This window comes from Cynocephalus volans, chromosome 12, assembly GCF_027409185.1.
Source record: "Cynocephalus volans isolate mCynVol1 chromosome 12, mCynVol1.pri, whole genome shotgun sequence".
NCBI lineage: Eukaryota > Metazoa > Chordata > Mammalia > Dermoptera > Cynocephalidae > Cynocephalus > Cynocephalus volans.
In genome coordinates this window covers 34,191,653-34,207,893 of record NC_084471.1, presented here as the reverse complement: position 1 = coordinate 34,207,893, position 16,241 = coordinate 34,191,653, and the positions used below count along the sequence as shown (strand labels likewise).

The window sequence follows — 16,241 nt, the reverse complement described above, 5'->3', positions numbered from 1 at the left end:
GATATAGTGCCTCTGTAGTACCAGAACTGGTAAACCTGAGATGCTGGCTGAAATAAACCGTGTGCTTTAAAAACATCCTGCGGACTTGCTAAGTCTGGCCTGCTTTCTCATTTCCACCCCCTTCCTCATTCAAGAAACTATACTGGATTATTAGTTGAAAGAATTTGACATATCATTCTCCATCAGTAGTAGATGCAGAGGGTCTCTCTAAGAGTAGTCACCATAAGACTGATGGAATTAGAAGCTGAAAGTGGACAAAACATACTGTAACATTTCTCACTGATGCACTTTACACTACTTTCCATTTGGTAGCTACTCATAGAGAGATACCTATGTGCTTTGTTATTGGGACTAAACTTGGTATCTACCTAGAGAGAAAGTTCTCATCAAAGGAGTGGGGGTAAATACCAATTATAGATTCTGAGGGAGAAAAGCCCTGGCTCATAAACTATGAGGCATCTGAGGAATATTCACAAAGAGTATTCACCCAGCCTTTTAATCCAACTAATCTAATTACCAGCATTACTACCCAGTTTGATGGTTTTGTTTTATTTTCCGTAATGTGTGTCAAACCTCAGTCTTGGCAGAATTAGAGGTATGAATACCCCACAAAGCATTTCTTTCTTTCTTCTTATGCTTTTAGCATCTACCTCCTGGCTGAGTGATGAAAATAATCTAGAACCATGCCATTAGAATCACAGTATTTTAGATGTAGGAGGAATACTGAAAACCATCTGGTCCAGTCCCACCAAATTCATAAAGAAAAGCAAGTCCTAGAGCAGGGAAGTGGTTCATCCAAGGTTACACAACAAACAGAGACAAAAACATTAGAAATCAGGTATCTCAATCATTGATCTAGTTCTTCTATCAGTAAGAATAGTCAAAGCACATACAACTGACATATTATTTCTGTTGGATTCACTCTAACTCACATTTGGTCTCACATTTCTGCTGGATTTACTATGACCCACACTATGGTCTCACATTTGGACCAGACACACCAGTTCTTAGGCTCAATTAAGAAATCTCTTAGTAATGGAAATGGTGTTTTCTGTCTCATTTCACTTAATCCAGAATCATACTAATGAAAGCATATTTCTCCGAATAATCATGGCAACCAAATACCAAATGCCCAGTGCCATTAGTGGACTTTCTTTATTCTCCTCCTTGTTTTTAAACTTATGGCTAGAAAATTGGTACTCCTTAGCCATTCTGAAACATTCCACAAGCAGGCAAATTTAAAACATTCCTGTAAAAGCACTTTGCAAGCTACTGTGTGCTCACATTGCTAGAGTATAGTTTCCAAACTCTTAACTCCTTTTTGGATGAGGTGGGTTTTGTAATGATTTATTTTAGTCCTCTCCCTAAACAATTAATTTGGATCTTCCATGTTCCCTTTATCATCTAACTTTGCATTTCCTACTTTGAATTAAGTCATTTAGAAATTTCAATCCGATTAAGATAGTCATCAACCCAAGCACTACAAATATATGTTATTTCCCATGGCAGGTCTATAAATGGACCCTGAGCCAGACCCAAAATAGCCCAGTGAAGGAACAGCAAGGGGACCGTGAGGACCGCAACAATGATCGAGAGGCCCAGTTTTCAGTCCCAGTTCTGTTAACCCACTATGTGATTGTATGCATGTCACTTAATCTACTCAGGGTTCCAGTTTCTCTATCCGTAAAGTAAAGGGGCCAGTCTAATTTGTGCTGGCCAGTACGGGAGTCACATTATCCACCTGTGGCTACTTATCACTCAAAATGTGCCTTGTGTGACAGAGGAACTAAAATTTCAATTTTACTTAACTATAATTTCTTTAAACTTAAAAATCAATTCTTGACTTGATGACTGGGAAACTTTTAAGTATGTTTAGAAACACATGGGTATGTGAATCTACATTTTCAGTGATAAATTTTGAGAAAATTTAAATATAGAGTAAATATTTCTGATGAAAACTTAGTGTCTGAACAAGAATGTGTTGCAGGTGTAAAACGCACAGTGGATTTTATATAATATTAAAAAATGGAAAATATTCCATTAACAATGTTTATATTCATTTTAAGGTGAAATGATAATATTTTGGCTATATTGGGCTAAATAAAATGTATTATTCTTAATTTAAACTGTTTCTTTTTACTTTTTTTAATGTGGCTACTGGACAGTTCCATTATATTGCTTTTTAAAATGTTTTTGCCCTTTTTTTTTTATTGACACATAATTGACTGTACATACCTGTGGGGCACCACGTTGAATATCAATAACTGTGTGCAATATGTGATGCTCAAATCAGGACAATCAGTACATTCAACAATACACAATGCAATCACTTCCTATGGCCCTCCATTTTATACCAGACAGTAATGGACTAGTTGTTCTGGATGGTGTCTTAATATAATCACTAATTCTTAAGATGAGCCCCTGTAATGTAGTCTGTGTATACAGAAGAGTTACTTAAAAATGGTATTTATGTCAGATTTTATTCATTCAACTAACATTTTATGTTTATTCCTTTTAAAGAAATACTTTCTTATTACATGGGAGATAGAAGCAGATAAGCCTTGGAGTTGAGAATAAGCACGGTGATTTTAGGAGACAGTGATGCATCTGGCTAGAGTAGTAAGTTCATGTTGGGGAATAATGGATATTAAGATGAGATGGTTAGGGTGGGGCAAGATTACGGAGAATCATAAACATGTGGTTCAGGAATTTGGCTTTCAGTCTTCAGTAAGTGAGAACAATGAGAAAGTTCTTGAATACAGAAATGACTCAATTAAAGCAGTAGAACAGAAGACTCGAGGAAACCACGACTCTCCAGAATTGCACAATACAGTCCTTACACCTAAGATCTTTCATAAAATGCACACATACATGAAAGTAGCTAACAATAGCATTGAGGTGCAGATACTGCTTGATGAGTTACAGGCACTCACCTCATCATCATAACCTTGTGGACTATATTTAGTTCAAATTTGTGCCTCAAGGAATTTATAAGGATTACACATGGGGGAACTTTCCTCCTACCCTCCTGCCTTCATTTTCAGCAAATATTTTATTAAGTGCTTACCATCCAGCAGGCACTAAGGATATAAATAAGAGCAAAAAGAATACAATCGCAGCTCTCATGAAGTTTCCTGGTCAGTGGAAGCTTATCCATGGAATAATCCCACCAACAAATAGAAAACTTCTACTCTGAGGAATGATATGAAAAGAGTTTCTCATAGGAGGATTTAGATTCATCAAGGAGATGAGGGAAGGTTTCCTTACAGAAGTAAACCTGAAACCTGAGAGTCAAGAGTTACCTAGACAAAAAGACCAATCAGAATCCAGGTACAGAGAAAGCCATGCAGAAAGGAATGGTGGCAGCGGGGAACATGTGAGGTGAGGGACTGTAAAGGGACTTGCAAAGTGCCAGATCATGAATGCTGGAAGCCTACTGAAGGAGCTCGTTTCCTATTTCCTAAGAGCAATGGGAAGCCACTCCATGTATATGAAGAAGGAGGGGTAAAATGATCAGATGTATTTGTTTTTTTGTTTTTTTTTAAATCACTGTCTACTCAAGAAGAGTTGAAACCTCAAATGATAAACCCTGGCATGTCAAGGGAGATGGGAAGAGCCCAGCGGCAGCAGAGCCAGGCAAAAGAAGGTGGCAACAGCTGAGAAGTGGAATGTGCATACCTGAGGAAGAGTGCTGCAGAGGGAAGATATTGGGAGGCTTCGTGTTACAGTAACATTACATGTTGCCAATCACTTCCCCATTTAGCAGTGCCTTTAAAAAATATCTTTATTAAAAACAAAGACATGACAGGAAAGATTGATTCAGGTAAGAATCATCAGTAGATGCTAAATCAATGGGAGAACTTTGATGCGGAGCAGGATACTTACATGGTCTTAAAGTGTCTCTCCAACAGTTGCTAATGAGTTGAACACAGAAGTAGTTGAAGATCTTAATTAACTAGGTGATCAAAACCAATAGCTCCATGAGGGAGGATGAACCTTGTGTGCCTCTGGACATGACAACCTGAGCATGCACCATCATTTATGTAGCATCATGGCTTGCAATGCATAAACTCAATAGAATCACTAGGAAACATCAATCAAATGTTTCAAAGAGAAACATTTTACTTAAAAGGGAGGGCTGTCTCATTCAAAAATGTCAGTGTTATGAAGACAAAGAAAGGCTGAAGAACTCTTTACAGGAGACATAAGTATCGGTTTCCTATTGCTGCTATAACAAATTACACAAATTTGGTGGCTTAAAACAATACAGATTTATTATTTCACAGTTCTTGAAATCAGAAGTCCAAAATAGGTCTTACTAGGCTAAAATCAAGGTGTCCATTGAGGCTATGCTTTATCTGGAGACAATAAAGGAGAATCCTTTCCTTTGCTTTCCCCACCTTCTGGAGGCTGCCTGTGTTCCTTGGCTCATGGCCCCTTCCTCCATCTTTAAAGCCAGCAATGTAACATTTTCAAATCTTCCTCTTTGGCTCTGATATTCCTGCCTCCCCTAAAAGGACTCATGTAGATTAGATTGAGACTATGGGATAACCCAGAATAATCTTTCCATCTCAAAATCCTCAACTTAATTACATCTGCAAAGCCCCTTTTGCCTTGTAAGGTAACATGAGAGTACTTCAAAAAGTTCATGGATATTACAAATCTTTCCATGAATTTTTTGAAGACCCTTTGTATATCCACAGGACAAGACTATTTGGGGGAGCTACTATTCATATGATATCAAAATGTAAATCATGATCCTAGACTGGATCTTGTATTAGAGGAAAAGAAATGCAAAAAAAAAAAAAAAACCAGATAAAATTGAAATACAGTCAATATATTAAAGTATTCTAATTGTTGTTAAATTTATTTATGCAAATGTACTGTGTAAGATAATATTCTTTACTTAGGAAATACACACCGAAGTGTTAGACGTAAGTGGCCATGATGTATACCACTTATTCAAGGGGTTCAGAAAAATAAAAAAACACACATGCACACCCAGAAAGAAAACAACTGATAGAGCAAATGAGGCAGAATGTTAAAAATAGGTGAATCTGGTTTAAAGGGTATATGAGTGTTTTTTTGAATATTCTTGCAACTTTTCTGCAAATTTGAAATTCTTTCCAAATAAAAGGTTAAAATAAAACTGAGGAACATATAATTTACTTTAATTAAAAACCAGTGAAGAATTTTTCACTCAAATATCACAAGCAACTCCTAGTTTATGTAAAGTCACAGAAGTTAGAACAAATGCAGATGCGTGGCACAAATTCAGCAACTTGATTTTTGTTCTTTCTACAATAACATTACTAGTAAATGAGAAGGACCAGAAATGTTTAGGTATTTTTAAGGTTAGGGAGTTAAAGAAAATCCTAACAGTCTGGAAATATTATAGTCTTGAAGAGTTTAAAATAGAATTGTTGATTATCGTTAGATTAAAATACTAACTGGTTGACCACAACCTGCTATTTCTGAGAGAGAACCTGCTAGGTAATTTTCTAAGAAAGCCCTTTGAAAAGTGGATTCCCCTTTTCAGGAGTATTTAGCTGATTTTTAAAGCAAAAGAAAAAAATATAAAGTATATTCTATTCTAGAGCTTTCTGCTGCCCAGTGCCTCAGGCAGAATTTTATTGCTTTGGCCCCAGGGAATTTTTCTGGCACCCACTCCCACTCCACCCTCTATTGTTTAAAAACAAAAGACAGGGCAGCTGCCACCAGCTCTGACCACTGACAAATAATCAGCGGCCTCTCGGCTGGGAAACTCCTCTGGTCTTGGCAGAGAGGAACATTTTAAAATGAAGGTGAAACAAAGGGTAAGACCCCTCTTTCTGTCCGAAGCCCCATGCACAGGCTTGTTTTTCTTGCCAACTGTGGTGGCTAACAGCAGTGTTTCTCCAGATGTGCCAAGACAGCGTGCCAAGATCACATAATAGCAGACTTTTCTCAATTACAGAAACAAGCAAAAAATTCGTGGCAATGAATCGGCTTTCTTTTCACAAGTTTGGCTTTTGCTATCACCAGCCAATACTGAAATTGTTGATTTAGCACAATCTATGATTATCCCAGCCCAAAATAATCTATTGAGTTATTTGCAGTTTAACACTTGGTTTTCAAAGAGCAGCAGGATTTCTTTGAATAAGTTTGGCAATCCCTGTCCTCAATGCTGTGGCAGTCGGGGCCAGGGTGGGTCTCTATTACCTAGAGGCTTCCCTGTCGACACTTTCCCTCAGCATAGTAATTACTGTATTTAGAAGCCCACATTCTATAAATTAGGGTTAAGAGTCAGATGGCCTGGAGGTGTCTTTTTAAGACTATGTAGCTTTCTAGTTGTATAACCTTGGGCAAAATGCCTCTGGGCTGTAAACCTCAGTGTACCATTTGTAAAATAAGAATACCAATAGCTATTTCACTTTGTCACAGGGTTTTTGTAATCATCCAAGGAAATAGATGTGAAATCATTTTGCAAATGGAAAAGTGTTATAAAAAGGCCATATAATCCCCCCCCCCCACCACCTCCGGTTACTATTAAAGTTCTTGAATAGAAGGCCATTGCCCAGTTGAAGTGCATTTGTTTCTTAAAATGTCTGGCAAAGTGCCGGTTCCTAATCTGAGGTTTTGGTTAGTTTTTCTTAACAAAGTACTTCCTGACTGAGGCACCAAATGATTGGATTAATTAACATTCAGGCTGCTATGACTTTACATTTCTATTTCCAGAGAAATCCCACAAACTCAACAGGATAGGCATGAACTTAGGCTCAGGGATAACTAGTTCAACATCAAGATACATGTTGTAAGGAGTTCTAAGGAATTTTGGGTAGTACATGCTAAAATGCTTACTAAAGAAAAGAAATACAGCCTTTGACATTCTCTTGAAATGACCATCTTGTAGTCTTTGAAAGGCATTTTAAGCACAAGCACATTTAAGCAAAAGTGCTTAGATTGGTAATACTTTTGATTGACTGATCCACAAAAATTACTCAAAACCTAAAATAATTTGCACAGAGTAGGTGTGTAATCAGTGTTTGGTAAATTATTGAAAGATGAGAGTTGCAGAGAAGAGAGAAACTCAAATGGCTTTAAACTTACTCAAGAACACAATACAGTAGTTAAAATGAATCAATATGGAACAACCTGTCAACAGCATGTTGAAAAATATAAGCAGGTTGCAAAGTGGTATATAAAGACATTAACATAACAATTTTAAATATGCAAAAAGCTTGATATCTTAGGTATGAATGCATGCTTTGCATTAAAGGTATAAGAGCGTGCAGTGGTACTGTGTACCATTCTGCTCTACACAATTCCAGGGGATGCTGTCCTCATTTCAAACCCTGAAAACATGCACCTGAATGAAAAATCCCAGCTCAGAACAATTGTTACCACTAGGAGACAAAGTGGGGACTAATGGAGATAGGAAGTAACATACACAGGGCTTTAGTTATATTCATAATATTTCATTATTAAAAATATATATTCATAGCAAATATTGCACAATGGTAATGCATGAGAAGCTCTGTGATGAGTATATAGGTATTACATTATTCTCTATGCACGAAATATTTCTTAATGTATCTGATACTATCTAAGGAGAAAAATAATTGAAATTTCTTGGTTTCAGTAATAGTGTAGTATTTAAAATTGTAGTCACATAAACTTTTATTATAAGTGTCTAAAAATCTCTTGCGCTGCTAATAAATTCAGAGGTAAAAATTTTGTGTTCTAAAATTAAATAGGAAAGAGAAAGACTTATATAAGACCTTTTTAGGTATGAAAAGAATTTACGTAAATTTACATTTAAGCCTTTTTGGGGGATGCTCAAAAAAAAAAAAAGAAAAGAAATCTGTGGCTAGCTCTAAAGAAGATGATCGTATTTACTTTGAGAGAAAAGATCTAAGACACATGAGCTGAAATGCTAACTGATAAAGTTTAGCGGTTGCTCGAGGAAAAAAAGTGAACTATGCAAGTCAAATTCCAAAGATCCCTTCTTCACATCCTGACAATTAGCAAACTCCTACATGGCAGATAATTTCTTATCTCAGTATGAGTGATCCCATCTCTTCTGTCAGCTACTAAAATGAAACTAAGAAATAAACAGTTTACATACCAAAACATCCATCCCGGGGACATATTTGAGGGTTATCATATAGTCTTTTGGAAGATTTGCCACCTACAGAGACCAAAAAGAAAAAAATTCCATTAGAAAATTCATACACATCAATTAATCATATTATTTTTAGTTGTTTGGAGAGAAATACATACAAAGCTGTCATGCTTTTTTAAGTTACCAGTAGATTTCAATATTTACATATATACTGACTTTTCATCCCTGATTTCCCTTTGTAATCAAAGGCACCCTCCAAAAAAAAAAAAAAGAAAGAGATAATATAAATCTTTTAGATTGCAAATTCAGTTATGATTGGCTAAGTATAACTTATTCAGTTTTGGAGACATGATATGAATTTCCACTTCCATCTGTGTTCTTAGAATTTCCCATGAAGACTATTTTCCTACATGTTCTGCTATAAAATTAGAAATAAAGTATGATTTTCTTGTCACATGTTCTCGAAGTGTGGACCTCAAAGTGGTGTCTCAGTATCGACAAGAAACCTGGTAGAAAAGCAAATTCTCAGGCCACACTAGACCTAATGAATCTTACTTAACAAATCATCTAGTTGATTTTAATGCATAATCAAGTTTGAGAACTACTGTTCTGTGTTGATCCTACAAAAATGTCAGTGCAACTTCAAAAGAATAATGCAAATGCTTTAAAACGTAAATAATTTAGAAAGATTCAGATTTGGGATATAACTTAATCTGTTTACCTTCGGCTGAACATTCGAGATGCTTCAAATGTTTGCCTGGCTTCTTTTAAAGCTTTAAAAAAATGTCTAAAATATTTACATCAGTCATTGTGGCATAAGTGACTAAGCAACAGATTCGGGACTGAGGAACTTGGAATAAATCAAACTCTTTGTATGTTGGTTCCCCTTATTTGGAAAATGGAGATCAAGTTACCTATGTCAAATGGTCATTCACAGTTGAAGCGCGTGAATGTGCCAAACACACTATAAACATTGGCAAATGACCTTGGAGACATATGACCCTGGTATGTTATACACTTTTAGGCTCTTTTAACTCCCTTCCTACATACAGCACCAGCTCTGTATCACTGTTAAAATTTCCAGCTGAATAGACAACAAATGTCTCAGCCCATTGAGTATTGAATCAGTTCACAATACAAAAAAGTGGTTTTTCACCATGGCCTCTTCAATGGGTCTATCTTGCTTTGTAGACTTATTTTCCCCTTTACCCTGTCCCTAAAAACTCTATTTCCCTTGTAGAAAGCTGAGCTCATGTGTATGTTTGCTGGCCCAGGTCATCTTCCACAAGTTTCCCAAAACATCACATGGTCTTGCCAATAGCTTCTAGAATCTGAGAACAATTTGCTGAGAAAAGAATCCCAGGCAAAGGCCTAAGTAGCTGGAGATGAGCCAAGATGGTAAGTGGCCCCAAGCTGCTCACCATCATCCTCCTTCCAGTGTGACCACCTTACATGTGTCAGCCTTGAGCTGCAGCAGCGGGTCTGGCTGTTTCTTCCTTAGCTCACTTGATCATACAGTAGTAACGGTGTCTGACACTTATCAAATTTTTATTATGCGCCAGGCACTGTGCTCATTAAGGGCTTAAATTGCATTACCATATCCAATCCTCAGATCTCTGTGACATACATTCTTTACTTGACAGATAAAGAAATTGAGGCTCGAAGAGATTGAGTAACTTGACTGAGGTCACACAGCCACCATGTGTGAAGTCTGGACTAGAATCCAGGTCCCTCTGACAGCAAAGCCTTTCCCTTCTTAGCTCCACTCCACATTTTCATCTATTCTCTGGGCATTCGCCCTCAATATTTAGCACTTGGGAGTCTCCATTATCATCTCTCCTCATGCCATCCCCAATAAAACAGTAGAATTCTTGCTGCTTATTGAAAACACATTTGGGCTGCCACAGAAGGTGACGTTGTTCACTTACTTTTGGAGTTAATTCTCTTTTCTTTACACTTTCTTCCTCTCAGTCAAGCCTCCCACCATATTCCCGTAATTTCTTTTGTCTTCTGAATCTTTATCCCCATTTTTGAAGAGCAAAATGACCTAGTCATTTTATCTAAACCCTGATGGTAAAGACACAACAGACACTTTTGCAGGTGTGAAAGCTGGAATATGAGACTGAGCACAACTTTCTATTTTGTTATGAACCAACCATGTAAATTCAAGCCATTCCAGATTGAAAAATGCAGCAAGAGGTGGCAGGTATTCTGAAAAAAGCTGCTTAACAATCTAGCTTCTTCTTAAACATAATTTACATTATGTGCAAAATACAAGTATAGAATCAATTGAGTTAGTGTTTAGAAAACTTAGAAACTGAGTATATATCTAAAGAACAGAGAAAAACATAAGGGATATGCTGGCCAATTCCATTTTACGAGTTACTTATACATAAAAATTGGTTCAAAGAAGTCAAAGAAATCTTACAAGAAGTTCTCTGACCAAGACACTGAAATCTCCACACTGTACTGCTCTGAAGGGTGTGTTTCTGCATTAAGCTGATTTACTGAATATTTAATTTCTGGTGAGACTAAAAAAATATTTTCGAAAAGTGCTTTACCATTTACAACAAGCTTTCATATACAATCTCTACCACAACCCCATGAGATATATCTTATTAAGCCTATTTTACAGATGAGGACATGGAGGCTCAGAGAGGTTAACTGGCATCCAAGGTCATAGGCATCAAGAGTAACTGGTGGAGGGAAGATGCAAACCTTGGCTCTGTGTGGTCATGCTCAGCACACCGATCTAGACAGCAGTCTCCCCTTGATTACTTTCTTGGCTTTTGTTGGTTCCTTTCCAGTTACATTTGGAAGATAACTTAAAAAGTCAAGTTGTATGTAGATAGTTGTGGTTGCTTCATAAATTATATTACTTTCTAAGCATTTGTATATGTTGAATAGCATTCAGAAAGCACAGATAACCTTGCAATAAATTTAACTTCTCTGATCTATATTGATCATATGGAAAATCTTATAGAGTAGAGGAAGCCTTTGCCCTGGAACTTGGAAGATGTTTCTTCGAGGCAGTACATTTAATGTAGGGGCTAACAGCACAGGTTCTGGAGACAGACTGCTAAGGTTGGTTCCTGCCCTTATCTCCTGCTAACTCAAAGGTCTTGGGCAAGTTACTTCATCTACTTTAACCTTAATTTACACATGTGTCTAGTGGCAATCATAATAGAATCTAGCAAATGGATTTATAAGAATTAAATAACTCATATAAAATACTAAGTGCTTAGGTATGGTATATAAATCAGTATGAGTTTCTATTAATATTAAACACAAGGGAATCAGGCATTCTAGATAGAAGAGGGAAAGACAAAGGAATGGGAAAGCTCATGGTGTGTCAGGGAGACCCAAAAAGAGGTAAGAAATATGCCAGGAAAGCCACATTGGAACCTGCTTAATGCTGGGCTAAGGAAGTTAAATAGGAGGCAGTGAGGTTCAGCAGAAACAGTTCTCTCACCAGCACTCTACAGCAAATTACTCCTACTGAGGCATGTTGCATCCTCTCTCTGGAACTTCTACTCCTTGTGTATAAAATAAAAAGGGTGAAATAGATAATAAGTAAAAATTCAGTGTGGTCTGACTTTCTAATATAAGCCATGGTGCAACCTTGAACATGTTTAAACAGGGAGGGAACATGCAAGTAAATTTAGGAAGATTAGTCTGGAAGAATGGATTGGAGCATGGAGAGAAGAGAGAGGCAGAAAGCTAGAAGACCACTAGGAAAGTACTAAATATGTGTAAAATATTTAAACAGAGACTAGAAGCTAGAAAAGCAGGAATCTGGTCTAGGTTCCAGGGAAGTATCCTGTTGGTAAGGTTAAATGAGCAAATAACTAATTTAATGAGTAAGTAACTTGCTTTGAGGTTAATAAGGTTAATGAGTAGGTAACTTGTTTTATTTTGAAAACAAATCTATTCTACTAAAATAAAGTCAGGGGAAACAAAATAGAACTTAATTGATGGAAAATTTTACCAAAGGCCAAATCATTCCAATGAGCTTTGGTTTGGAGTGCGAGGATGTAGTATTATGCCAGATTATAAACGTATAAAACTGCAAAGACAAGTTAGTTGATGATTGCATAAACTTGACTAGATGGGCCCCATTTGCTATCTTTTTTGGATGCCCTGAAGATTGACCATACTCAGTGACACTGGAGAAAAAAAAAATGCGTAGAAGAACAGCATTTAGAAATGCTGGAAACAGGGCCAAGAAAAACTCTTTGCAAGCCAAACCAGCACTGGCTGCCTATCATACCCTTGAAGGTATTTGGAGTCAGGAGAAAAAGAACTCAAAGTCAGAACACTTAACTCCCTCTCTAGATCTCTGGTTTAAAACCTTTGGATCTCATAATTCAAATGTCACTGAGGTCCCTAAATCTCACAAAATCAGTGGCCACTTGGATATCCTTGGCAAGACCCTTACTAGTCTCAGTTGTCTCTCCCAAGTCCAAGAGAGGAATCAAAACGCAGTAGTGGCTCACTATTCCCTTGACATTCCATGCAAAATGTTGTGCTTATGTATGCTCCTTCTGGGGAAAGAGTCCCTGGTTTTCAGTCTCATCAGATCCAAAGAAGTTTAAGAATCACAACTACAGAGGAGAAAAAGCTCTACACTTCTCTCTAAATATCACAGTTCACTCATGTGCAATAGCTGACTGTAATGCTGGTTGTTCAGCCTTCAGAAATAACACAGGAAAGAGCTTTTTGCCTTTTCGTTTCTCCTGATAAATTATCTCCCATTAATACTGACTAAAAATCTAACTAACCAGGTCAATCACCTTTAGTTTTCAAGGGTATCTGTTTTTTGTTTGTTTGTTTTAATTTTTTTAATGATAACTAAATTAGTGATTAAAAAAATTAAGATGCAACTCCAGGCTTTTCTAGGTCGTCTTTTCTCAGTAAAGAACACCTAAATAAAGGTGGGTAACTCTTATATCCTTTCAAAAAGGAGACATTAAAAACTTTTTTTGTCTTTTTCATAAACATTCTTATGATGATGATTCCAATTAAGTAGCACTAATTTTGAGCTTCTACAATATGATAACTTCTTAATCACAATGAGATAAAGAAACAAAATTTAAAGAAATAAAATGTAATAGGTCACAATGATAATTTGTAAATCGCAGTTGCAACTTGCATCTTACACTACTGAGAAGGCATTATAAATTATGAACTGAGTTCTTGTGCTGCAAAGACAGGTAGTTATGGGTTCAAGACTATACTCAGCTATTTTCCCGGTGATGATGTTTAATAAAACATCCCTAGATGTCACCTTCCTAACCAATAAACTGGGGGTAAAAATAATTACCTCATAGGGCTGTGAAAACTAAAGGAAACCATCCATACAAAGTGCTTTGCGTGGTGCTTAGATACTCATACCATAACTACTGCTTTTAAAAGCTAAAGAGAAGACATTATCTGTGTAGTTTATTCCATAAAGAAAGAACAATTTTTTTTCTCATGATAAATTGACGTGTTTGGTAATATAGCAAGTCATTTAGACAGGTTTTATAAATATTATTTCTAATATACTTCTACCTTTTCTTTAAATACCGAAAGTCCTAAATTTAGCTTTAAATAGAGAAGGACATTTCTACTCATCACAGGAGCAAAAAATAAAATGCGAAATATTGCAAACTAATAAAAATAACTTTAAAATTCATCTATCAAACTATTGTTCTTCAAAGGTCAAATAGAACTACGTGACACCTCTACTTTTAAAGAGAAGATATACATAGGTCATTTGAAGAAAAGATGAGAATTCATCTGAAAATGGGGAGATTCAGAAACTCTAATCCTTCACTTTAATGCAGTGGTCATGCTATTTGAAGAACATAATATTTGAAGAAGAAAAATCATAATTAGTCAAAGCTGCCCATTCAAAGTATAAACATTTAATTATCTGAGGATATTTTTATGATCTCCCATTATGTTTACCTCCAAGAGTTATGTATTAATATAATCAATTTAAAATAAGTGCCTATCAGAAGACCAGGAAAACTATAGATTCCTTTGTTCTAATCCTATCCTGATTTGTGGTCTGACGTTGAAAAGACAGAGTAATTTCACCTTTACAAGATAGGAATGGGACAGCAACCTACCTTAGAAAACACTTTGAGGAAGACGATTCATTGCTCAATAGATATTTGAAGATATAAATATTTTTTAAAAGCAGCAAAGTCACATTTAATTAAATTCCTCCAAATGAAGGAAAAACATCATCACAAATAAAAGGAAGAGTAGGGAGAGCAAACAAACAGGGCAAACTAATTTGAACTATTTCAATATTTGGATTTCCTCTTTATATGACACTTATAACTATTGAAAGTTGCAACCTCACTTCCCAGGAATAAAAGTTTTAAAAGTTTGATTCATCTTCTTCCCAGATACTTGACCCTTTCTTTACGTACATTTTAGTTTGCCATTTAAAACAAGTCTTGCAACATTTTTTAGAAACAAAGCAAAATGTTCTGTAAGTAGATGAATGATTATGCTGAGTAAACATGCCAGAAGGATTTCAAATGAAAACCATGGGGACCATAGGGGCAGTAGAAAGTGTCCAAGAAGAAATTAAAAAAAAAAAAAAGTCAGTAAAGCCATAAATCATGTGCTTCTGTGATGTGAGAATCACCCCAAGCAAACAAACTTAAGGTTTGTGGGCACGGAGCACATTGCCATCTAATGCAAAGGTGGACACTGGTAGAGACTGCACAGGAATGATTTCAGCTGAAGAAATCACTGTGAGCACAAGGCAAAAGAATACCATCAGCTCACTCTTTCTCTCATAAAATGCACCAAGGTTACGTCTGCAAAGCAAATTCCTCTCATTCTGTATAACTCCTTTAATCCAGGCATTATTCCAAGAGGTGCAACCTGAAAAAATATCATTATGGAATAAAATAATTTAAAGCCAAAAGGGCCTCCAAGGTCTCTAATTTAGCAGTTCTTGTCTTCTTTGGGGTCACAGACTTCTCTGAGAAGTGATGAGAGCGAGGCACGCTCTCAGAAATGGACATAAAGCACATGAAGGGCGATTCAGAGTTCCATGTGCAGGTGTTTGAAGCTTATGAGGCCCAGATTCAGAACTATCGATCATGTTCATGTTCCTCATTTTAAAAAACAGGAAACTGAATCCCAGAAAGGTTCAGAGTCTTGTCCAAGGTCATACAGCCAGGTAATAGTAGTGCTGGTATCTAAATGACCCGGTGTTCTTGACTTCCACTAAGATGCTTTGCCCCAGCATTTTTTGGAAAAAGGCTGTGATTATCTGTATCCGCAAGACTCAACAGTCACTTGTGTTGCTGTGTGAATTAGTGAAATGAGTGAGTTAGGATAGGAATGCTCAGCTTCTTTTCAAATATGAAAAAAAACACTATAAGCATTATGGCCTATGCAGTCCTGGTGCTTCTATGCAAATAACTATCACATGGGATGCTAGTCGGAAACATTAGGCTCCTACACTGCACCTCCACAAGCTGAGATTCGGTAGTTCTGCAGTGGTGCCCTTACAGCTGTACCTTAAATAAGTACCCTGAGAGATTGTGATGGGATGGTTCTCAAATGATATCCTGCAGTCTTTGGTTTAAAGTGACAGCTTCCAAACATTTTTTCATAAGCTTGATTCTTTTTTCAAGCCAAGTTTTGTTTGGAAACCCAGATATACAAATAAAAGCTGAATATGTTGGTAGGCTCTAGGAGCCAGTTTGAAAACCAGTGTTCCAGAAGACACAGTACTGGTAAATGGGACCAGGAGCTGGGTTTTACCACTCTTGGGTCTCAGTTTCCTTATTTATAAAATAGTTTGCTTAGATTGTCTCTAAATTTCTTTCCAGCTCCAGCATCTTATGATCCTACAAACACCACTACTACTACAACTACCACAATAAATAGGTCAGATCTCAGGCATTTACCTTGTTCAGGCACTGTTATATTAACTCATTTAATCCTCACAATCACTCTTTAAGGTTAAGAACTATTAATCTCTCTAATTATACTGGTGAGGAAACTGAGGCACAAAGAGGTTCTGTGACAATAACTGGTAAAATATTTATATATACTTTCTCTTTTTTGATCTATACCACAAAATTGAGAAGTAGGAACTGAGTTTTAGAAAGGAAGTTAT

General features: G+C 36.6%; 1 protein-coding gene across 1 annotated transcript in view; it reads right to left on the bottom strand.

Moving 5' to 3' along the window:
- KITLG (KIT ligand) overlaps positions 1 to 16,241 on the bottom strand; it is a 71,007-nt gene that overhangs the window by 18,955 nt on the left and 35,811 nt on the right. The window contains exon 6 of the mRNA XM_063115646.1: positions 8,108 to 8,170. Coding sequence (XP_062971716.1) covers positions 8,108 to 8,170 — 63 coding nt within the window. The remainder of the gene's footprint in view (positions 1 to 8,107; positions 8,171 to 16,241) is intronic.